This window comes from Lagopus leucura, unplaced genomic scaffold (assembly GCF_019238085.1).
Source record: "Lagopus leucura isolate 7727_CA_CO unplaced genomic scaffold, USGS_WTPT01 Super-Scaffold_797, whole genome shotgun sequence".
Classification (NCBI taxonomy): Eukaryota; Metazoa; Chordata; class Aves; order Galliformes; family Phasianidae; genus Lagopus; species Lagopus leucura.
In genome coordinates this window covers 4,494,653-4,516,562 of record NW_024962259.1, presented here as the reverse complement: position 1 = coordinate 4,516,562, position 21,910 = coordinate 4,494,653, and the positions used below count along the sequence as shown (strand labels likewise).

The window sequence follows — 21,910 nt, the reverse complement described above, 5'->3', positions numbered from 1 at the left end:
GAGGTTGGTTTTAATTTAACAGGCCGTGTTTATTCTTCCCCTCTCACCTTTGGACTGTCTGAAATGCGCAGCCAAGCGCTGGGAGGAGGAGGGGGCTGTGGGCTCTTCCCCCGCTGCATGCCCCACATCCCGCTCCCTGCCGTGCTGTACAGCCTCCCACGTGGAGGGCCCGGGGCAGGGATTTCTCACGCAGAGAAAAACCAGGCAGATGCAAAGCCTTGAAAATATCCAGCTTTAATCTGTACACTTGCAAAGAAAGATCCAAGGGGAGCACAGGAGTGAAGGGGGCTGCGGGGCAGGGAGGGCCCTCGTGGGGATGGATGTGCCCGATTGACCCCAACTGCATCAGAGTTGTGCCCTCTGCAGCTGCCCTTGGCATCTTGAGCAGCACACCCGAATATTCCTTGTCTCCGCGCCCTGTGCAGCACAGCGCCCGAGGGTGCGACCCGTGGGCTGCTTCAGCCCCATCCGGAAAGAAAAAAGCGTTCCCCTCAAAGGGAAGTAAATAACAATAGAAAAGCTTCAGCTGCAAGAGGGGGAAAGCAAAGCTTTTCCAAAGTGCTGCGTGTACTGGAAGTGCCCTCGGCGATCACCGGGTGCTCCGGGGCTGTCTGCATGTTGTGGTGCCAACTGCAGCAGGGCGGACAGGCAGGGACACCGCAGCACGTGGTGGTGAGGGGCGCCGCTCAGGGCCAGCGGCTCTGCAGAGGGCAGCGGGGCGGATCGGGGCCTGTGTGGCCGAGGAGTGCAGCATGGAGTGCACAGCAGGGGAGGAGCCAGGCGCCGGGTCTGCATCCTGCACCCTGCGTCCTGCTGGGGCAGCGGTGGCATCACCTCCGGTGATCGGCTGGGCTGATGCCGACAGCGCGGTTGGGGCACTCGGGGTGATCCTGGCACAGCCCCACGCGGCAACGGGATCCGATCCTGCTCAGAGCCCTGCAGGAGCAGAGCCGTGACCCTCTGTTCCATCGTAGGCAGGATCCGGCCCTGCTCCTCCCAGCCCGCCGTTCCCGGGGCGTTGCTCCTGTCCCCATCAAACGAAGGCGCAGCAGCCGGATCTCTTCTGCTGCGCCTCGATGTAGTTGTGGATCTGGAAGCGGGGCTCGTCTGGCAGCTGCATCGCTCTCTGCTTCAGCTCCCTGGGGACAGTGGGGACGTGTCACCCTGTGGGGACAGCCTTTGCTCTGCACCCCACCCTGCACTCACCGGGCGATGGCCAGGAAGGCCAACTCCACATTCATGCCGGTCTTGGCACTCGTCTCCATGAAGGGCACCCCATATTCCTGGGAGGGCAGAACGGGCCCATTAGTATCCAGCCCTAAAACACCACTTTGAACTGCACCCTTCCTGCATCCCCTCCCTGCTGTGCCCCAGTGCTGTGCTGCCTGTGCCACATAGAGCATGGAGCACAGGAGGTGGCACAGCCGTGAAGTCCCCAAGCCGTGTGCCAGTGTCTGGGGCACCATGGCGTGCAGCAGGGGATGTGGCCAGATTAGGTTCAGGTTCAGCTCACCCTGGCCAGTGAGGCTCCATCCTCTGTCCTCACCATTCTCTCACTGCTCACGTCGGCCTGTGAGAGAGGGACAGCATCACCACTGTGCCCTGTCAGCATGGGGGGGCTTCCAGGAACTCCAGGAGCTGGCTTCAGGGAGCCAGGAACCCGCAGTGCCCAGAGGAGAATGCCGAGCTCATTGAGCATTTGACACCTGGTGGCATCTGGGATAGGGAGCATTCAGCACCCAGAGGGACATCTGGTACCAAGCATCATTCTGAATTCCAGGAGGCAACCAGGGGAAAACTCAGCTCCCAGTTGGACCCTGTGTACGTGGCAGCGTTTGAGACCCCAGGAGACAATGTGAGACACGGTTGGGCATCTGAGATCTGGGGACGTGCATCCGGGATCTAGCTGGACAACCCGTGCAGCAGCATCCCAGACTGGGAGCATCCGCACTAGGAACCTCCCACACCCGGCGCTCAGCCCCGTGCTGCCCTCCACTGGCTGCCGGGAACGCGGCCGCCCTCAGCCCTCCAGCACTTTGGGGTCACCTCCGTGCCTGGGAAAGCCCGGCAGGGAACCCCAGGGCCCCGTCCGGCCGTGGGGACAGCATGGCAGGGAAGGGACGGCGGGAGGTGAGGCAGGACCAGGGCACGCATGCACCTTATTGCCCAGCAGCATGATGACCACGTCCCTCTGGGCATACTCGTGGATCTCTGTCAGCCAGGCCTGTGGGGACAGCAAGAACTGCGTTGAGGTGGAACCTTCGCCCCACACAACCCAGACATCCCCAACCCCAGGGACAGACACTCTCGTGCCAGGCAGTGGGGACACTCACGCGGATGTTGTCAAAGGACATTTTGCTGGTGATGTCGTAGAGCAGGAGTAGGGCTGGAAGGGAAGGGGCAGAGGGCACAGATGCCGCAGGGCAGCACACGTATGGGGCTCAGCCCCGCTGACCCCAAACCCACCTTGGGCATCCCTGTAGTAGGCGTGGGTCACACTGCGGAACCGCTCCTGTCCTGCTGTGTCCCAGATCTGCTGGGAGACGCCCCAGTGAGGGTGGGAGGGGACGTCCCATGGCTCAGCCTGGTGTGGGCTGGGCAGCGCGGCTGGGAATTGCTCATCCACTCCCAAAACTCACCTGCAGCTTCACCTTCACCCCATCCACAGCCACCACCTTGTTCTGCAGGAGAGAAGGACAGGAGCTTGTCAGCACGACGTGCATCCCGGACTGGAGCTGCCCAGTGCAGGGCTCTGCATTCCCTGCTCAGGGCATGGAGCTGAGCTGCCCAACTTGCTTCAGATCTTGCTCATCTCCCAAGAGCTCCCTGTTCCACTGGTGAGCCAGCTAATGACACGGCAAACCCCAAGGCACACCGACCTGCCCAGCAGCAGCAGCCCCACGCCTGCAGCCCTCACCCTGGCTGTGGGAAACCCTGCAGGGTTGGGCAAGTGCGAGGTCTTGCATGAACTGCAAACAAATGTGTATTTATTTGTATGTTTGTTTACTCTTATGATGGTTGCCCCATGTAAAGCTTTGCTCAGGAAGCACTGCGCCTCAGGGGCTGCTCCTGCTCCAAACCCTGATCCCACCACCCCCAGCACAGGCTGGGCAATGAGTGGGGAAGGCAGCTCTGGGGGTGAAGCAATTGCTGCTGTGAATGCAGAAGCACAGGGACTTCCTTCTAGACGCCGGTGTGGTGCAAGTGAAAAGGCAACTTGCCCAAAGAGTATTTTCAGGATCTTTTAAAGAATGGCACTTCCAGTGATAAGGATGAGTATAAACAATTTGGTTGCACAGAACTGTTTGAAGTGGAAATGCAGGCAAGAAGGGGATGACAACAGTTGAGGGATAGCTCAGAAAATGGGCATGGGACTGCTCCCCCCCCGGCTCTCAGCCCGTGTGGTGCGGACCGCTCTTCCTGCCTGCATGTTACAACGCTGCATCAGCTGAAGTCAGCAAACAGAACGAGACGGTAGGGGGGGGGGGGGGGTTGTGGAGGGGGGGTGGTTGGACGAGATCTGATGGCCTCAGCAAGCAGGATCTGCTGAGAACAACTCCTCAACTTGGAATTCTGGCTCACACATCCAGAACTGGGGCAGGCTGCTGTGCTCTCACCCGGAAATCTATGCCCACGGTGGCCATGAACGTCCCGGAGAGAAAGGCCCCGTCTTTGAACTGGAGCAGGAAGCAGGTTTTCCCCACGCCTGAGTCTCCGAGTAACATCACCTGCAAGACGGGCGCAGGGTGAGGTGTCAGCAGGGCGGCCCCTCTGCCCCGACCCTGCGTCCTTCTGTCCCCAGGGCACGTCCTTCTGTAGGGCACCCAGGGTGCAGCCCCGCAGCGCATCCCGATGGAGAGGAGCAGACAGTGGAGAAGGGAAGGGATCCGCTGGGGACGCAGCACTGAGAAGTGCTTCCTGACTGTCTCCGGAGCATCTCCAGCCTTGAACTGCCCGTGGGTATGGGGTTACATGGGGCAGCCCTGTGCCGGTGCCCTGCTTGGACAAACCTTGCTGGATTCCCAGGGCCCTGCCTGCCACAGACACCAAAGCAAACACGGTGCCTTGTCCCCTCCTGCAAAGCAAACAGGCCCCAGCCAGGCACTGCCTTGCTCCACCCGGCACAGCTCTAGGCTCTGCCCCGATGCTGCGCTCCCCTCTGTGCTCATCCACTGCAGCCCTTTCCCTCACAGCAGTGAGATGCTGCTCCTCTTGCCCCCTGCCACTCCTCCCCCCCCTCAGCCCTGCTCCTTCCCAGCGCAGCAAGATGAAGCAGATGGCCCCAGGTCCCCCCCGGCCTTCATCGCCTCATTGCCCCCCACCTTTCCAGCCAGCTCATAGTCCTGCAGGGATGCTGGGGGGATCCCGTTGCCCCCTGCTCCGCTCATGGTGTGTCTGAGCAGATCTGCGGAGTCCCGGCCCTCCCTCCTCCTCCTCCTCCTCCTCTTCCTCCACCTCGGGCAGTGCCTCCTGCCGGGCTGCGCTCCGGCCCTGTTACCGCCCTACGCGGGATGAGGAAGAGGAGGTGCAGCCGGATCCCTGTCCCAGAGCGCCAATGGGGAGAAGAGGCCGCTCACCCCCAGCTGAGCAGTCCCCTGCCCCACAGGGATGCTGCAACATCAGTGGGGGCTGCGGCTTGCAGGGTACGGGCTGCCCCTGCTCATCCCGAAGCCCACTCCGAGGGTGGGGGCACTCCAGCACTGCGGGCCCCCCCTTAGCCCCGAGGCGCAGAGGAAGCCAGCGGCGGCCGTTAGCAGGAAGCCACAGGCTGCGGCGAGGTGCTGCGCCTGCGTCTTGCACAAGATTAGTGCTGGGGCTCCTGTCCCCCGCGGGACCCTCACACAGCCCCCAGCATCCTCCACGGACCTTTGGATCACCTTCATCTCACGCACAATCTGGGAAAAGGCCAAGCATGGGAATAGGAGAGGTCCCGCAGGGGTGGCTGAGCACGGTGCGTTACCCGAACATCTCTCTCCGCAAAGCCCCATCCGAGCCCACGCGTTAAGGCTGCTGGAGACACGGCAGGCGGTGCCCATCAACACCTCCGATTGATTTGCCCCAGGACCCCCAACCCATCTCCACAGCGGTCCTTCCGACCCCATACTGGGCCGATCCCAGCGCGAATCCATCGGCCCCGCCGGGATCAGACACCCCCGTTTGCGCCCCCGGAGCCGCGTCCCGCGCTGCTCCCCCAGCCGGGGGCGGGCACGGCGCGGGGGGTCCGATGGCAGAGATACGCCCGCAGCGGCACCGCCTCCAGCCGCAGCCAACCCTTCCTCGGCCCCTCGGGAAACGCCGAGAGATGGAACCTGTATTTCCAGTCCCGTAACTGCTCGTGCCGAGAGGGGGGGACGCAGAAGTTCCGTGCGCTGTGCTGCTGGGGGGCTGCCCGGAGCTGAGACACGCGGAGCTGCGCTGCAGGGCTCACCCAACATCCCCACACCGCCCGGTCGCAGCCTACAGCAGGCCGTGGATGGGACTGGATGGGGACAGGGAACGGGACTGCGTGCTGCAGGGCTGGGTGGAACCGGGCTCAGCGGGCCGCCTTTGGGGAGCACCACGCTCCTCTGGCAGCGCTGCTGTGAGCTGAGCTGGCCGCGTGCCGCCGGAGCTGCTGCTCTGAGCGTCCCAAGCAAGGAGCGAGAGCCCGGCCGAGCAGCACTGCGTGTGCTGTCGTTTTTCATGAGACAAATGAGTTGAGGAGGTTGGCTGAGCCCTCTGCCTCTCGGGGGTACGGCCCTGCATCTATCCCTGCTTCCTTGGCCTGAACAGAGGAGCCAGCCTGCCTTGCCACACCGCCACATGGGGCTGCACGTGAGGTCCTGAACTTGGGTCTCTGTTTCCCAGGTCTGGGGCCGTGTGCCAGCCCTGCTGCCAGCCCCGCAGCAGCACTGCAAATAGTTCTGGATGGCTGCTGAGAGCAACTGCCAGCACTGCTGCCATCTGCCTGAGCTTCCAAGGGCCTGGAGCTGCTCACCAGGGCACGGCCAGCTGCTGCAGGACCACTCTGTGAGCAGCTGCTGGGAGCAATGGGCCCAGCACCACTGGGATCAACGGGCATTGCACCACAGCAGGTTTCACAGCATTAAGCCTCCCTCCACCCCCAGCAGCCCCCAGCACAACTCCAGCAGCATGTAGCAGGCTGAGCTCTGCTCACAGTGACACAACCCTCCCCAGTTTTCAACGCTTAGCATCACTGACACCAATGGAGTCATTTCCTGACAGTGCACAGTGTTACCCAGCCCAGCACCAAGGGTTTGGTCCTTACCGTAAACCCAATGCCCACGGTGGCAGAGAAGGAGCCTGGAATGAACTTGCCCTGGTCAAACTGGACCAGCAGAGACGTCTTCCCCACACCGCTGTCTCCAACCAGGATGGTCTGCGAGAGATCAATGAAGTGGCATCAGCACATCGGGACCGAGCGTGTCCCAGCCCTGGGGCGCAGCACATGGCCGAGGTGCTGGCTTCGGGGGCTGCAGCAAATGCAGCGGGGGCAGCACTGCAGAGCCGCCAGCAGCCCCGCCGAACAGCAGATCGCCCCCACGGGCTGCTTGCTGGGCGCTGCACCCAACCAGACGGCTCATCCCGCTGTGCCCCACTTTGCCGTCCCCTTTGGTCCCACCGCCCACCTGGGGAGGGACCCCGGCACCCTGAGTGTCTGCAATGCACGAACTCTGCCCCAGGCTGAGCTCCGGGCTCTGAACACGGAAGAGAAAATCTCGGTGTGCACAGCCCTGCTGAGGAAGAAGGAATCTGGCAGAGCTGGACCGGGTCCAGAATGATTTAGTGAAGAGAGCTTCTCCCCTGGCTGCTGCACACAACAGCCGCTGTGTGTTGATAAAGCACGGAGCCTTTCTGGGGCAGCGCTGTCCTCACGCTGCATTAACGCTGTGCCACCGCAACGCTCCCGTTGGCAGCGCTGCATCTGAAGCAACGTGACCATCGCACACAGAGCCCTTCTGCCCCCCGTCCCATCGTGCAAACCCCCAAGCTCTCCTGCAAGGGGCAGAGCTGTTGTCGGAGGCTGTGCAGGTGGCAGAGCGGAGCACTGCCATCGCCTCCCGAGCTGCTGCTCCACATCCCAGGCAGCCCCTGCTCCCTCCAGCCCTGACCTTTCCCTTCTGTTCACTGCCTGCCCACATTCCTCCAAATCCCAGGCCTGAGGGAGACCAGCAGTGTGAACACAAACGCCTCCCAACCTTCTCTGCCAGACCTGGGTGTTGCTTGCAAAGCCGTGCATGCAGACGTTCCCATCCTTTCAGGAAACCGAGGCACTCTGAGCAATTTCCCAGGGACATGAGGAAAAATAAACACTCTGCTCACAGACTTCTTGCTCAGAAGTGGACTTGGCCCCATCCTTTGGGATGTGGGAGTTCCCATGGCTGCAGCCATGCCTCCGCCATGCTCCATGCTCCATGTTTGTCCCTACCAGACAAACTTGCCCTACAGCTCCACTCCATCCTGGCTCAGCTCCTCATCCCTGCTCAGGATAAGCCCCCAGAGGAGGAGCATCCCACCCCAGGCTCACTTCCCCCCCCGGGGGTATTTCCCTGCCCCCAGCCTCCCCGCTCTGCTCCCCAGCCCCCGGGCCACCCCCCCCCCCCCCCCCCCCATGCACAGAGCTGGATCTGCTCTGGAGATAACAAATGGAAATACATCTGGGGAGTTCAGTGCCACAGTGAGCCCAACTGCTGCGGAGCTCCGTATCCCCCTGCCTTGGCAGTGCCTCAGAGCAGTTCTCCTGCACCCAGCACAGAGCCAGGCCTTTTTTGTTTTCAGCCAAATGATTCTTTGGATCTGAAATAAAATTGCCCACAAAAACCCTCTGGGGACCAAAACCCGTATATAATTCCGGGCTGAGGGAGCTCTCACCATTCCCTGCGTGGGCAGAAGGAACTCCACCTCCCGTGGCCCCACAGCTGCTCAGCTGCTCCACCACTGTCCTTGCAGAGAAATGAGCACAACGTGCCACGGACTGACAGCACTGCTGCCAGCTCTGCCACCCCACGGCTCCCATTGGGGGCTAATGCAGACAAACAGCCCTGCTGGGTTGGTGTGGGCTGCAGAGACACGGCAGAGCAATGGTGAGAGTGAGCCCAAGCAGTGAATGCACAACGACTTCCTCTGCCTGTGCTGGCAGTAACTGAGCAAAGAAGATATTCTGGGTTAAAGCGCCTGCAGAAGAGAGGTCTTACATGGCTGTCAAGGCAGCTTAGAGAGGAGCAGCTCCAGAGCCAGCCGGGTGGTATGAGATGGGGAAGAGCAAGTGCGTGGCTTTAGATTGCTTTTTCGGTTCAGTTTGGAGCTTAAGCATGCAGCGGCTGGACCCGAGCTCAAACTGCAACGGATGGGAGCACAGCAAGGTGTGACTCCAGCCTGCTGAGAGAGCACAGGGAGGGGACAGAACTTTTTGTGGCCCATTACCTGCTCCATATACAGGATGCAGGCAGCTCCTCGGGGCAGCTGGGTGCTGCCTCAAGCCTGTGCTGTGCAGGGAGCTGCAGCCCACCTTGCCCAGATGGTGCCGCACCACATCTGTGCCCTCTTGGCGTGCGCTTGGCCCACAGCCCAGGACCCTCTGCCAGCTGCAGCTGAGGCAGCGTCTCAGTCCTGAGATGTGAGCTGTAGGGCTGCACATCAGACCAAAGCTGCCCTGGAGCATCTGGCTTCCAACCCCCCTCTAGCACCACGGATCACATCTCGCTCCCCGTTTCTTGTTCCATCTGAGCACCCTATGGAAAGCAGAAGAATTTGGCAATGGGTCAAATCACCCAAATGCAGAATCAGTCATTTTGTGAACAGTAAAAGTTTTCTGGAACAGCCCAGAACAAACTTTTGTTACCCCTGTTCTGATTTCTTCTTGGTCTGTTTCCTCCCCAGACCTAGGGTTGGCCACCAACCAGAAATCAGTTAACCTTTGTTTCTAGAATGATCTCTCCCAGGGTTTTTCAGCATGCTTGAAATTTGATTCCTTGGTCGGAAACCGTGTCTGTTGAGATATTTGCTGCCTCATGTCCCAGGAGCAAGAGGAGAGTTGCTTCTGCATGACAAGCAATCCAGGCAGCAGTGACAGCAAAATCCCAATGGAAATGACAGACAGTGTGGAGCTGGATGGTAACTTGCCCAGGCAGCTACCCCGCCTGGAAATTCATTTCCAACAATGTTGATTCTTAACTGCAGCAGCTCCATGCTGAAGAGGAGAGAGTTAAGAGATTGCAAAGAATCGGAGTTTCTTGAGTCATCCCTGGAGGCACATCCTATGTTCTCAGTGCACAACAGAACTGAGCGTGGTGGTAATTGATATTTTCCTGCTAATCAACGGCTGGGCACACTGCCCCGAGTAAAGCAGGATGTAAAATAGGCAGATTTGAGGTGAGAATTCGACTGAGCTGCCCCCTTTCCCCAGCTCCCTGGAGGTGCCTGCACCTGCACAGTCACACTTGGGGCTGCAGAGAAGCAGTGTGAGGACAGACAGAAAGAGATGCATGGATCCGGCAGAGATCAGCATCTGCCACATCTCCTGGAGCTGCAGGGCAGTGCCAGCACGGGGAGAGGATGCTGTGCTCCAGCAAAGCCTTCCGCAGACCCTGAGGCACACCCAGGCTTTGCAGGGACAGCAGCAACTCCAGTCATCCTCTGTGCAACGTGGAGTTATGAAACGATCCCGGGGACTCCGCAGAAAACAACGATTTTAAAGCAAGAAGGAGAGGAGCAGACATCCCCGGCTCCCTGCTGTTCCGTGGCAGGGAAGTCCCATCTCCTTACCACGGCCCCGGCGGGGAGCCCCGGGGTGCAGCTCTCTCTGAGCAGCGCACAGCAGCGGGAGCAGCCGGACTGCGCTGCGGGCCGTGCCGCTGGGCTGGCCCCTTTCCAGCGCTCCCTCTCGTTCCTCTTTGCAAGAACGCTGCCGAGCCTGCAGCCCCTCCCCATCGCCACCCCACGTCGGGACCGAGCCCCCTCGGCCGCACGGGGCGGCAGATGGACCCCGCGGAGGAAAGAGGAGCGAGGGGGAGAAGCGGAATGGAGTTTGCTGGAGAAGTTGAAGCGGTCGCCCGCCCCGGCGGTGACCCTCGCACTTCCCCAGCGTTCCCCCCGCGCACTCGGCGGCTCCCCCGCCCTCCGAGCGCGCGGCCCTACCTTGTGCAGCAGGGCCTCGTTGTAGCCGGTGCCCGCCGAGCCTGCGGCGCGGGGCTCCATGGCCGGGACTCATGGGCCGGCCGCGGCCGCGGGGGGGCGGGCGGGTCCGGGACGCGCCGCTCCCTGCAGCACCGCGGACAGCGGCAGCGCCGCCTCCAGCACCGCGGGCAGCGCCCGGATCCGACCCGCGCCGCGCGGCTCTGCGCTCCGCGCTCCGGCGCCGCCCCTTCGGGCTGTGCTCGGCTCCGTCCCGCTCAGCACGGCTCGGCTCGGCTCGGCTCGGCTCGGCTCGGCTCTCTGCGGCCGCTCCCTGGAGCAGCGCCCGGCTCCTCGCCGCTGCCGTGTCCGCCCTGCCCGCGGCCCTTCCCAGTCCCGGGGTTGGGGAGGAGGCGGTCCGGCCCGGGAGCCGGGAAGGCTGCGGGATCGCCCCTCGGCTCGGGCAGCTCCCGCACGACCGCCGGTCCCTCTCTCGTCCTCCCACCTCCGCCGGCAGTTAAATTGCGCCCTGCCCCGCACAGCCCGGGGCTCCCAGCCCGAGGGCGCGGCCGTCTCTCGCCCTCATACCGGGAAACGCTGCTCTCGTTCCCCGCCCCCGCCGCGGGAGCTGCCCGAGGGGATGGCAGAGATGCTTCCTGCTGCTCCGATCAACCACTGAGTTGAGAGAACGAGGCCAGGTCCGCTGTGCTGATTGAGCAGTGCTTCGTGCTCAGCTCATCCTCACTCGGTTAGGGAGACCCGAACCGCACAGGGCTTCTCCATCTGACACCTCTCCAGCCATCAACCCATGCCGCCATCGGGCAGAGCACAGCTGCAGGGTCATCGGGGCGGTGGTTGATGCTGGGCAGACTATTTCAGCTTCTCGGCAACCCCAGGGCTATCTGGTGCCCGGCTGTCCCAGCAGCTTCCCTTTGCAAACACACTGCATTCAGAGAGCAGAGGTAGGAATTTGTTAGGAGAAAAAAAAAAAAGCAAAAACAAAAACAAAAACAAAAACAAAAACAAAAAAAAACACACCCCAAAAATAACACAAATCGTGTTGAGAAACAAGAGGGATCTGTACCTAAACCTGGAGGTGAAAGTAAATATCTAATTGAGATCTTCTTACTAACAACTCTCTTTAGAACAATCTGGTGCTTTTGATTAGACTGGAACCAAACAAACCTCTGCTGGGAAACTTATTTAAGTTGTGCTGTCTCTGTCCCCTCCTTCCGGATCAGCAGACGGCCCCCAGCCGGAGGAGCAGACCATGTTTCCAAGAGCCATCTGCACCCATTCAATTGCTGGTTTACTGTCTGTGCCTGACATTGCTAATTATATCTACCCATTAATTCCTCTGACAGCAGAGATGGTTCTGCCAGGTCGGAGGATCAGCCTTGGCAACAAAGCTAGAAAAAGAAGAAAATCAACCCAGCGTGCCAGGGGTTTGCGGCTGGCCAAGGCCAGGAACTTGTCCCAGCAAGGAGGCGTGAAGCCCCCAGAATAGCACCAGGTCTGAAGCTGCAGGCCTGCTCACTTCAGGGTGGGGGTTCCTGGCACAGCTCTGCTGCAGGAAGGGCTTGCAGGACGTTCTCTGGCTGCTCTCCATTCCAGCAATATTTGTTCTCATTTCCTGAGTCATGAAGGAGAGCAGTGAGGAGCGGAGGAGCCGGCGGGAAGCACGGCCCCGGGCTCTGCTGTCCCACACAGGCACTGTGTGGGGATGTGCTCAGCCCTGCAGGGCTGACAGTGCAGGGGAGAAGAGCTTTCCTCCTTCATTGTGCTACTGCCAAACGTGGTGCTGCTCTACCAGACAGCGCGGATCGCTGGCAGAAGGGAGGCAGGAGCAGTGAGAAGCACACAGCTCTCCAGCAGCATGGATGGGCGCTGCTCCAAAGGCTGTATGGCACTTTATGGCTGCTGAGGACCTGACCCGTTACAGATAATCACAGAATCACAGAATCACAGAATTGTAGGGGTTGGAAGGGACCTCCAGAGATCATCGAGTCCAACCCCCTGCCAAAGCAGTTCCCTACAGCAGGTCGCACAGGTCGGCATCCAGGCAGGTCTTGAACATCTCCAGAGAAGGAGACTCCACCACCTCCCTGGGCAGCCTGTTCCAGTGCTCCGTCACCCTCACTGTAAAGAAGTTCTTGCGCATGTTTGTGCGGAACTTCCTATGCTGCAGTTTCCAGCCGTTTCCCCTTGTCCTGTCTCCACTCACCACTGAAAAGAGTCCGGCCTCGCCATTCTGCCCCCCACACCTTAGATATTTATAGACCTGGATCAGGTCCCCTCTCAGTCTCCTTTTCTCAAGGCTGAACAGACCCAGATCACTCAGCCTTTCCTCATAGGAGAGATGCTCCAGGCCCTTCACCATCTTCGTGGCCCTCCGCTGGACTCTTTCCAAGAGATCCCTGTCTGTTTTGTACTGGGGAGCCCAGAACTGGACGCAGTGCTCCAGATGAGGTCTTACCAGGGCAGAGTAGAGGGGGAGGATCACCTCCTTTGACCTGCTGGCCACGCTCTTTTTAATGCACCCCAGGATGCCATTGGCCTTTTTGGCCACAAGGGCACACTGCTGGCTCATGGCCGACCTGTCGTCCACCAGGACACCCAGGTCCCTCTCCGCAGAGCTCCCCTCCAGCAGCTCATCCCCCAACCTGTACTGGTGCATGGAATTATTCCTCCCCAGATGCAAGACTCTACACTTGCTTTTGTTAAACCTCATCCGGTTTTTTTCTGCCCAGCTCTCCAGCCTGTCCAGGTCTTGTTGAATGGCAGCACAGCCTTCAGGCTGTCAGCCAATCCTCCCAACTTCGTATCATCAGCAAACTTGCTGAGGGTGGCCACCATCCCCTCATCAAGGTCATTGATGAAGATGTTGAACAAGACCAGACCCAGCACAGACCCCTGAGGAACACCGCTGGTTACAGGTCTCCAGCCGGACTCTGCACCACCAACGACGACCCTCTGTGCTCTGCCAGTCAGCCAGTTCTCAACCCACCTCACTGTCCACTCATCTATCCCACACTTCCTCAGCTTTGTTATAAGGACGTCATGGGGGACAGTATCAAATGCCTTGCTGGAATCAAGGCAGACTACATCCACTGCTCTCCCCCCATCCACCCAGCCAGAGACAACATCATAGAAGGCTACCAGGTTGGTCAAGCACGACCTCCCCCTTGTGATAAGTGATGTCAGCAGCTTAATTGGAGCTCGGCTGCCTGACACCCAGAGCACCCCCCGTCCTTAACACAAGGACTGCCTTTCCCCACCTCAGAAGATAAAATAAAATAGAACTCCAACCTCTCCAGCCCCTCACAGACCTGAGCAGAGGCTCCTGGTGGCCGCAGAGCACTTTATGGCCCCGTGTGGGTGCTGAGCAGCTGGAATCAGTGCAGATCAGTGAAATGAGAGGAGGTGGACTGCAAATGACAGGAGCGATGTCAAGTGAGCCTGCCTATTGCCTGGCCTTGCTTGTTGGCAGGCCATACCTCTGATCATCTATGTGTCTATTTGCCCTTGGAAGGTTCTGGAAGGTTCTGGGCACTGTAAGGTCCACGTCCTGCTGCTCTGTCTCCCTTTCCCACTCCCACTCATTCTCTGCTGCCCAACCCCATTAATTGTCTCTCTGTCCACTGAGCTGCTTGTGCAATGCCGTGTGAGCCCTGCTGAAGCTGTTCCTTCTCCTAAAACAGGAAAAATCAGATCTTTTCCACGCCGCATCGTTAAGTTTTGCTTCCTGAATTTCGCTGCAATAACAAGCCCCTGGTTTACAGCCTTTCTGGCTAAGTCAGCCCGAGGCACGGCCCACAGCAAGGCCTTCATTGCAATGCTGCCCGCAAGGATCTCTCTTTTGCTAGCTTTGCTAAATCAGCACATCTGAGGATGATTTGGGTTTATCTGGGGTATCAGAGATGGCAGCAGAACAGAGCGATCAGATGCTGTGTGCTCCATCAGCCAACAGAGCCGCGTTAGCTACAGCAACATTCAGCCTTATTTCAGCAGGACAATTCCACCTAAGTGTGCAAAGCAGAACATGAAAGTGCTGTCTGAAAAGTGCAGATTGTTTTTCAAAGGCACCAGACGGAATAAGAGAATCTGGGGTTAGGAAATGCCACTGAAGCCAAGAGCAGAGGAGGGTCTGACACAGCCGAGGTGCTGCTGTGAGGTATGCAGGGATGGGAGCTGTTGGCTCAGGGCTCCCAGGAGCTCTCACACAATCATGCATCAGCTGAGTCAATTTCTGCCCATCCCAGCAGTGCTTGCAGTCTTCTTGCTAAGGCCACTGCCAGGGCAGAACCCACTGCACTTCTCAGAGGTCTGACTGCATCATCCTTGTCCCACGGCCACAGAGCAGCGACTGCAGGAGGGCCATATGGCCAGCTCTGCTCCAGCTCCAAACGTGGCCAAGAGGAAAGCACTGCTTTGTGCCTGTCGGGATGCATCACTGGGCACCGAGCAGCGCTTCAGCAGCACTGCATTCTGAGGCAGCAGCCCTGCCCTGAGCTGCTCTGCTCCTCACCGCTCAGCGCAGGACTCCGGCTCTTCTCTGACCGCATCCGTCCCAGAAGCCAAACCTGAAACAGAAAATGAAGGGGAAGCAATACTTCTTATCTGATGAGAGCAGCAAGGATGTGCTTGGAAAATTGCTTCCATGATCTCTAGAAAAGTAGCTTTCTGAAAAAATGCTTCTGACTGCTTTCAGGTCACTGAGCTGCCCTGGGAATTCTCCATCAGCGAATGCCTTTGTAGGCACTCACCCTGTGCTGTGTTCCATGCCACTCTGAGCCTGTGCCACACCAGCAGCACGTGCAGCCTCTGTGCCCCTCCACGTGCAGACACAGAGCAGTGCAGCCTCACTTGTTCACCACCTTTCCTGCCTGGTGGTTTCTGGTCAGCTGATGCCTTTGTTTGGTTTATGAAGAACTCGGGTGTTCCCCACACCTCAGTGTTGCATTATTTCAGCATCTCTCACATGCAGCCAGCAGTGCCATTGCCCTACTTGTGTCGGGGCTTGCTCCTGTGTTGGCGCTTCTGCATGTGCTTGTGTTCGTCCTGGTGTCTGAGCTTCTCCAATTCTCCGGTTCAGGAGAATGAAAAGAGAGGCAGAGCTCCCTCTTACAGCATGGAAGGCCTTGCCCTGTCTCTTCAGTCCATCTCCACGAGGTCTCTCTGTGAGAAAGTAGACATGTGTGACATTTGCCATGCGTTGGTGTTCACAGCAGTGCTGTGTGCTGCCCCTGCAGCAGCGATGTGAGGTGAGGTCCCCCTGTGCCACCCCGCTGTGCTCTGTGGGCTCTGCATCCTCACACCCCAGTCAGGCTCAGGGAAGGCTGCACTTTGCTGCCTCCCCTCCCTGCTGACCCCGAGCACAAGGCCTCAGTGCCTCCAGGTGGGTCAGTTTGAAAAAAGCCACTCAGAGGCTCATTTCCCACAGCAGACAAATCCCCGGCCCCGGGGTGAAGCTCTCCCAGACAAAAATAACCCAACCAGAGCCATGTGCTGTAACTCAATTTGAACAAGGAAGCCGCAGAAAAGCAGAGCTGCACACCATCTCAGCATCCTCAGTCCCACTGCGGCACACAGCGCACACCGTGCTCCTGGCTGATGCCAGTGGGGTGGAGCAGGAGGATGGGGGTACGGCCAGGATGGGGCTGGCTCCTTCTCCCAGGTGAGGATGGGCAGAGCTGAGGGGCTGGGGCTGTTGCTCCCACAGGTGCGGGCTCCCCTTTGGGTGTCAGCCCTGTGGGGATAAGCAGGCAGCCAGGGCCCCCGATGGGTGCCGGTTCCTCTCTGCTGTGCAGGAGCACCTCGGGGGAAGGCGGCCCGCACACTGATGTGCTGTTTCTCTCCTTTGGTGCTGTGGGGATTCTCCGCAGTTTGCCAGGCTCTGGTTGTCTCCAGGGAGGTGAGCGGCCGGGAGGGCGAGACGCTTTCCCTGCGCTGTTGGTACGCGAGGGGCTACGAGGGCTACAATAAGTACTGGTGCCGCGGGGCCGCGCGGGGCTCCTGCCACAAAGTGGTGGAGACTGCGGGGCGAGAAGTGCCGCGCCAAAACGGCCGCGTCTCCATCACGGACAACCACGTCTTCTGCGTGGTGCTGCTCACCGTAGAGGAGCTCTGCATGGAGGACGCTGGGAGCTACTGGTGCGGGGTGGAGCGGGCAGGCAGGGACATCATGGAGCCGGTCACCGTGAGGGTGAGACCAGGTGAGCGCTGGCATCGAGTTGGCTCGTGTTTGTGCTGGGCAGAGAGCGGGGGGCCGCTGGGTCGCGCCAAGAAGGAACGGTGATGTGGGGAACAGCCCCTCAGCCCTGCTGCAGTTACAGCAGTTGGCACCCGGTGTAAAGCAGCAGCAGGGTTGGCAGGAGATGGGTTGGTGCTCACAGATGGATGCGGAGCGCTGGAGACCCGTGCAGGGTTTGCAGCACCGTGGCTGCCTGGGCTCCAGCATGGACTGCACACAGGAAGGACGGAAATCCGCTGCCTAAAATCGGCAGCGAGAGCCTGCAGCTGAGCCACAGTGCTGCAGCCAGAGAGCCTGCAGGGCCTCTGAAAATGAAAGCAGGGCTGTGACACAACGTCTGAGTTTGTAGCTGAGGAAAAGGGGCAGATCCAACTCCTCCAGCTTTGGGAAAGCTCCGTTTCACGGCTGTCAGATTGATGCTGGGAATGGCATCCCACAGGGATGTGGGCAGGGTAGGGGTAAGCACTCACCTCCTGCCAGCTGAGGTGTAGGGGCTTGAGCTCCCCTCCAGGGCACAACTCCCACCAGGGCCGTCCCTGATGCAGCCATACCCACAGCTCCCAGCCCTGAGCCCTGGCTCTCCAACACCACAACGGAGTTCCCCCACACTACGAACATCTCTGCTGCAGGGTGAGTCCATGGCAGGGAGTGCGGTGGGGTCACAGTGATTGGGCACCACATTCCCGGCATGGTGGGTCATGGAGACACGATGGAGCCCATGTGCTCTGGGGCAAAGCAGCAGGGACTGAAGCGTGATCTCAGGCTGCTTGCCCTGCTTTGTGGTCCATCCCACAGTGCGGGGCTGCAGAAGGAAAACACCAGCCTTCAGAAGGGTCAGGAACCCCCCTCCTCTCCTCCCAGCCTCTCCAGGCTAGCCCTGCAGGTCCTGCTGCCCACCGTGGTGCTGCTGTTCCTCCTGGCTGTGGCTGGCTCTGCTGGGCTCATCCACGCTCTGCGGAGGAGGAGGAGAAGTAAGGAAGGTAATGGCACTGGAGCACGACTAGGATTCCCTGCCCAGAGGGGACAAGGCACGATCCCAGCCTTACCTCCCTGAGGAACGTGAGCTTTGATGGTCCCTTCTCCCTGACTCCAGCCCTACAGAAAACCCTGGGATTGGTGGGAAGCTCCCAGCTGCGCTCACTGGCAGTGCAGGCACAGCAGCACCATCACGTAAGTGCACAACTGGCCCATGGAGCCACAGCCCCCAAATGTCCCCTGTAGCTCCAGGCTGCTGCGGCTGCACAGGGGCAGGGCTGAAAGCAGTGGGGACACGAGTGGGGCCGTGACCCACACTGCAGCCCGGTGCCGGACAGGCTGCTAGGGAAACCCCACCGCCTCGCACCAAAGGCCTCGCAGCCCCCAAACAGCCAGGCGATACCGCAGAGCTGGACGCCATCTACGACAATGAGCTGCACCTCAGGAAGGTGAGAGCCCGGCCCGAGCAGTGCTGGCGCTGCAGGGAGGTGTGTGCAGCACGGGCAGGGGCCACGCAGGTCGGCAACCCCCAGGGCACCCGCACTGACAGCAGTGACACAGAGGAGCAGCGCAGTGAGCTGGGGGACGACGGAATCTACATCAACAGCTGATGCTCGAAAGGATTCCCTGCAGTCCTTATGGGACGTCGCTTGTGGGCGTCCCTTCAGGCTTTGCTCTGAGCAGGGCAGGGAGCAGCAGCCCCCTCCCCGTGTCCTCGCTGCAGTCTCACCATTGTGACGACCTCTGCCATGGGGCTCTGACCCTGCTCCAGCCCAGCTTCCCTCCTCTGCTTTGCTGCTGTGGATTGAGCGGTGCCCCCAGGATGGGAGGAACCCAGATCCCCATTCCTTTGTATGGTGATGCACAGGGCATCCTCCTGGCTTGGCAGCACATGGGTTGCTTTAGATGTATGTAAACAGCAATAAAGAAACACCCTACAGGGCTCAGTGCAGAGAGATGAAGATCCTGAAGTGAAAAAAGGACCACGGGGCACACGGCTGGTGCTGGGGCTGTCAGTGAGTGGACAGGGTGAGCAGGGAGAGGGGAACGGAAAGAACACGGAGCAAGGAAAGCCAGAGGTGAATGGGGATGGGGCAGCAGCTGAGGCTTCACTGCCCAGGATTCCCCATGAGTTTTATCAGCAAAAACATGCTAGCAGTCATCGGCCATGTCTTGAACTTAGAACATGCTGCTGTGTGCAGTGACCTGGGGCCAGAAGGGTGGAAGCCGCTCACAGCCAAACTGCCCCAGGTCCCTGGGAACGGGGCTACGAGGAACAAAATGCAGAGCTTCCTCTTTCTGTGCCAGGGAAGGGCATGGGAGAGCGTGGGGCAAACGGGCAGGGTGGGAAGGAGCTGCCCTGAGGTCTTTTCAAGGGGCATTGAGGAAGAAAGGCGCTGGAAGGACACAGCCGTGCTTTGTGCAGAGTGTTTGGGTTCTGAAATTTTGCTGGAAACATTTAGAGAGAAAAACAATGTCACCCAGAAACCACATCTGTGCCAAAAAAGGCACCTTTCTGGGGAAGCAAGGCACTTCTGCTTGTTGCACCAAACAAAGGCAGCCGCCCTCACTGTGCCAGCACTGGAGATCTGTGCTGGGGGTTTGCACTGAGTTGGGGCTGGGGGTGGCAAAAGCCCCTCTGCTGGGCCCCCGAATCCCTCTGGGCTGCTTGGATGGGCACCACGGCTGGGAAAGCTCTCTGCATTATGGTGCTTTGCTGGAAACTGGTGGTGGTTCCAGAGAAAGGTCATGAGATCAGAGTGACTCACGGATAGGAGGAAGGAAGCAAATGCCTTTAAAAAAGACATACGGGGTCTCAAGCAAACATTGCCCAGGGAAACAGGCTTGGGAACCTCCTGGGCACACAGCAGCCTGCTCCGTCTGCCGGGAGCTCTGTGAATCACCGCGGGGAAGGGTCCATGTAAGCAGGGAGAAGCTGAAAAATGAGGATTATTCTGGTTTGGATGATTTTCCCAGGTAAGTGTGGGTCATGTTTGGGTCAGGGGAGGCAGAGGGGTGCAGCTGTGCAGCCAGGGGTGCCCACCACGCTGTGGGGCACAGCTCTGTTGCCGCCATCCTCCCCTGGCAGCTGCAGCACCCGGACAACTCCAGCCTGCGCTACCCCTTGTATTGCTGCTACAAGAGGCTTCTTCTGGCTTGCCACCGTGCTCACTGGGGGCTCTGTTCTTAAGGCTGGGGACATCCCTCAGCGCTGGCTGAGCTCACAGCCCCTCTCCTGTCCCCTGCAGGTGTCTGGGCGGTCTCAGGTCCCTCGCAGGTGACGGCCCGCCGGGGCAGCTCGCTGTCGGTGTCCTGCAGCTATCGGCTGGGCAACAAGCTCCACTCCAAGGTCTGGTGCAAACCATACTTTTTCAAGATCTTCTGCTCCTACATGGCCCAAACCAATGGCTCAGAGGCGGCGATGACACAGGGCAGGGTGTCCATCAGGGACAACCACACGGCACTTGTATTCACGGTGACGATGAGAGATGTGATGCCAGAGGATGCGGGCTGGTACTACTGCGGGGCAGTGAAGTCCCTGTGGCACATCACAGGCAATCGGTGGCACAAAACCGAGGTGCTTGTGTCTGAGGGTAAGGCAGAGGGTGCCCGGGGCTGGTGCTGGAGGAGGCAGAGGGAGGATGGAAAGCACTGCACAGAGCAGAACCTCTCCCTCCCTCCTTGGTAATGTCTCTGCTCCTCTGAGCCCACCCTTAAGGTTTCCAGTTCTCTCCAGCAGAGACTCTTTCTCTGGCTCCTGGGTGTGCCTGCACCACATCACAGCAGTGATGCTCTTCTCTTGCATAACATTTCTCCAAGTAAAACATAAACATCCTATTTCAGAGCATTGTGCCATCAGTACTTCCACTGTGGTTTTTTTCTGCAGCTCTCAGCACTTTCCTTACGCCCACAGGGATGGAGCTGACCCCGAGCAGCAGTGCTGTGCTGGGTACTGGGCCAGCACAGGGTGATGCCCACAGCCCTACAGGGGCCACGGACCCCCTCCATCTCCTCCAAGGTCCCTGGATGGTGACCCAGGGATGGGCTGTGGGGGTCCTGCATTGACTCTCTGCCTTCTCTGCACTCGTTTCAGCCACAGCCGAGGCCGGCGATGTGCACCCGCTGCCAAAGGCAGAGCCATCCCCCACTGGCTGCGAGGAGCCTCCAGCACTGTGAGTTGGGGCTCGGGGTCACACTGGCTGAGGCCACTCCCAGGGCATCCCACAGGGTGAGCGGGTGGAGGCTGGGCACGGGGATGCTGCAGCCCGCATCTTCCTTGCCCAGACCTGGTACAAGCTCTGTTGTTGTCTCGCTTCTCCTCCCCAGGTCCCAGCTTGACATCACCCTCCTGCTGCTCGTCCTCAGTGTGAAGGTGCCTGCGATCCTGGCCCTGCTGTGCGGGGCCATGTGGCTGAGGAGGTGGCACAGGAGCTGCAGCCCATGGGAAAACCTGCAGCAATCTGAGAAGTCCAGGAGCACTGCAGCACCGGGCAGCTCGGCCCCCCAGCAGCCTGACCCCCCGGCAGCACCACAGCATCCTTCTGGTCCCCTTCCCCACACCCTGCCAGGGCTGAGCCACTGCAGCTGCTCAGCATCAGGAAGCTCTCTCCATGCGAAGCCTCAGCCCCTCCTGATGCCCCCCAAGTTGCACGAGGGAAGGATTGCTGTGCAGAGATCTCGTGTCTGCTGAGCTTGAGGTGCCACCAAAAACCAATTTTGAAACAAAGCATGGGTATCCTGCAGGTGTCTGTCTGTCTGTCTGTCTCCAGCACTGGCTGGGGCTCCAGGGGCTGCCAATACAAACGTGTGGGGCTGTGCTGCTGTGCAGGGAGCCCCAGCTGGGGGGGCATGGTGTCACATGGGAGCCGTGCACTGCAGCCTGACTGAGCTGCCCACAATTTCAGTCCTGCCCCATGCAGCCACGCACCCACAACTGGCTGAGTTGTGTCTTCCCATGGCAGGACTGCCCATCCTGAGCCCAGGGCTCACAGCACACCTGGCTGCAGCGCTGCCTCCTCCCCTCGCTGCACCCCATCCATGGCTCTGCATCCATCCGCTGCTGAGCTCCACCAGGGATCACACTCCTTCCCATGCTCTGTGCTTGGCGGCAGCAGAAGCAGTGCTGCCATTCATGTGGGGCCCTTCAGTGCACACTGAGTCCTCTGCCAGGACATTTTTTGTGTCACAGAAGATAACTTGCCCAAACGGAGCTGGGGGAACCCCATCAGCCTGATGGAACCCCACTGCATGGGCATGCTGAGCCCAACCTGTCCTCCAGGGCAACGGCAAGGTGCATGAGGGACTGGAGCTGCGGGGGATGAGGTCTGGGGATGGGGAGAGGCCTGGAGACACACAGCTGAGGAAGAGGAATGTGATGGGTGAGGGTGGTTTTGGGGTGGAAGCTGGGCAGCGAGGCTCGAGGGGTGGGAACTGAGTGCTGCTGGTGACAGAGGGATGAAGGAAATGAACTGAGAGCAGAGGAAACCAGAACTGCACATTGCAGTTCGACTTCTGCAAGTGCCTGGCCATGAGTCAAGCAGAAAGGGGAAGGCACAGCCCTGAAGGACA

The 21,910-nt window shown here is 59.8% G+C and overlaps 2 protein-coding genes and 1 pseudogene across 4 annotated transcripts; 2 read left to right on the top strand and 1 right to left on the bottom strand.

Annotated features, from left to right (window-relative positions):
• Window positions 1–209: 209 nt before the first annotated feature.
• RAB37 (RAB37, member RAS oncogene family) lies at window positions 210–10,220 on the bottom strand. 2 transcript variants are annotated; one of them, XM_042865311.1, is made up of 9 exons: window positions 10,138–10,220; window positions 6,269–6,379; window positions 2,640–2,681; window positions 2,467–2,533; window positions 2,334–2,386; window positions 2,159–2,224; window positions 1,514–1,570; window positions 1,207–1,283; window positions 210–1,139 (listed from the first exon to the last, which is right to left on the bottom strand). In XM_042865311.1, the coding sequence occupies exons 1-9, from the start codon at window positions 10,195–10,197 to the stop codon at window positions 1,034–1,036; spliced, it is 639 nt and encodes a 212-aa protein (XP_042721245.1). In that variant the 5' UTR covers window positions 10,198–10,220; the 3' UTR covers window positions 210–1,033. The 2 variants fall into 2 exon arrangements, with proteins under 2 accessions (XP_042721245.1, XP_042721244.1); XM_042865310.1 differs by lacking the exons at window positions 6,269–6,379; window positions 10,138–10,220 and adding exons at window positions 3,618–3,728; window positions 4,323–4,403.
• A 5,024-nt stretch (window positions 10,221–15,244) lies between these two features.
• Window positions 15,245–17,952, top strand: LOC122176477 (annotated as a pseudogene).
• A 1,169-nt stretch (window positions 17,953–19,121) lies between these two features.
• On the top strand, window positions 19,122–21,084 carry LOC122176593 (protein CD300H-like). Of its 2 annotated transcripts, none has more exons than XR_006177776.1 (4): window positions 19,122–19,318; window positions 19,591–19,935; window positions 20,436–20,570; window positions 20,669–20,735. XR_006177776.1 is itself a non-coding variant. In XM_042865245.1 (4 exons), the coding sequence occupies exons 1-4, from the start codon at window positions 19,285–19,287 to the stop codon at window positions 21,030–21,032; spliced, it is 822 nt and encodes a 273-aa protein (XP_042721179.1). In that variant the 5' UTR covers window positions 19,122–19,284; the 3' UTR covers window positions 21,033–21,084. The 2 variants fall into 2 exon arrangements, 1 of the variants encoding a protein (XP_042721179.1); XM_042865245.1 differs by having other exon boundaries at window positions 20,436–20,514; window positions 20,669–21,084.
• Window positions 21,085–21,910: the final 826 nt, after the last annotated feature.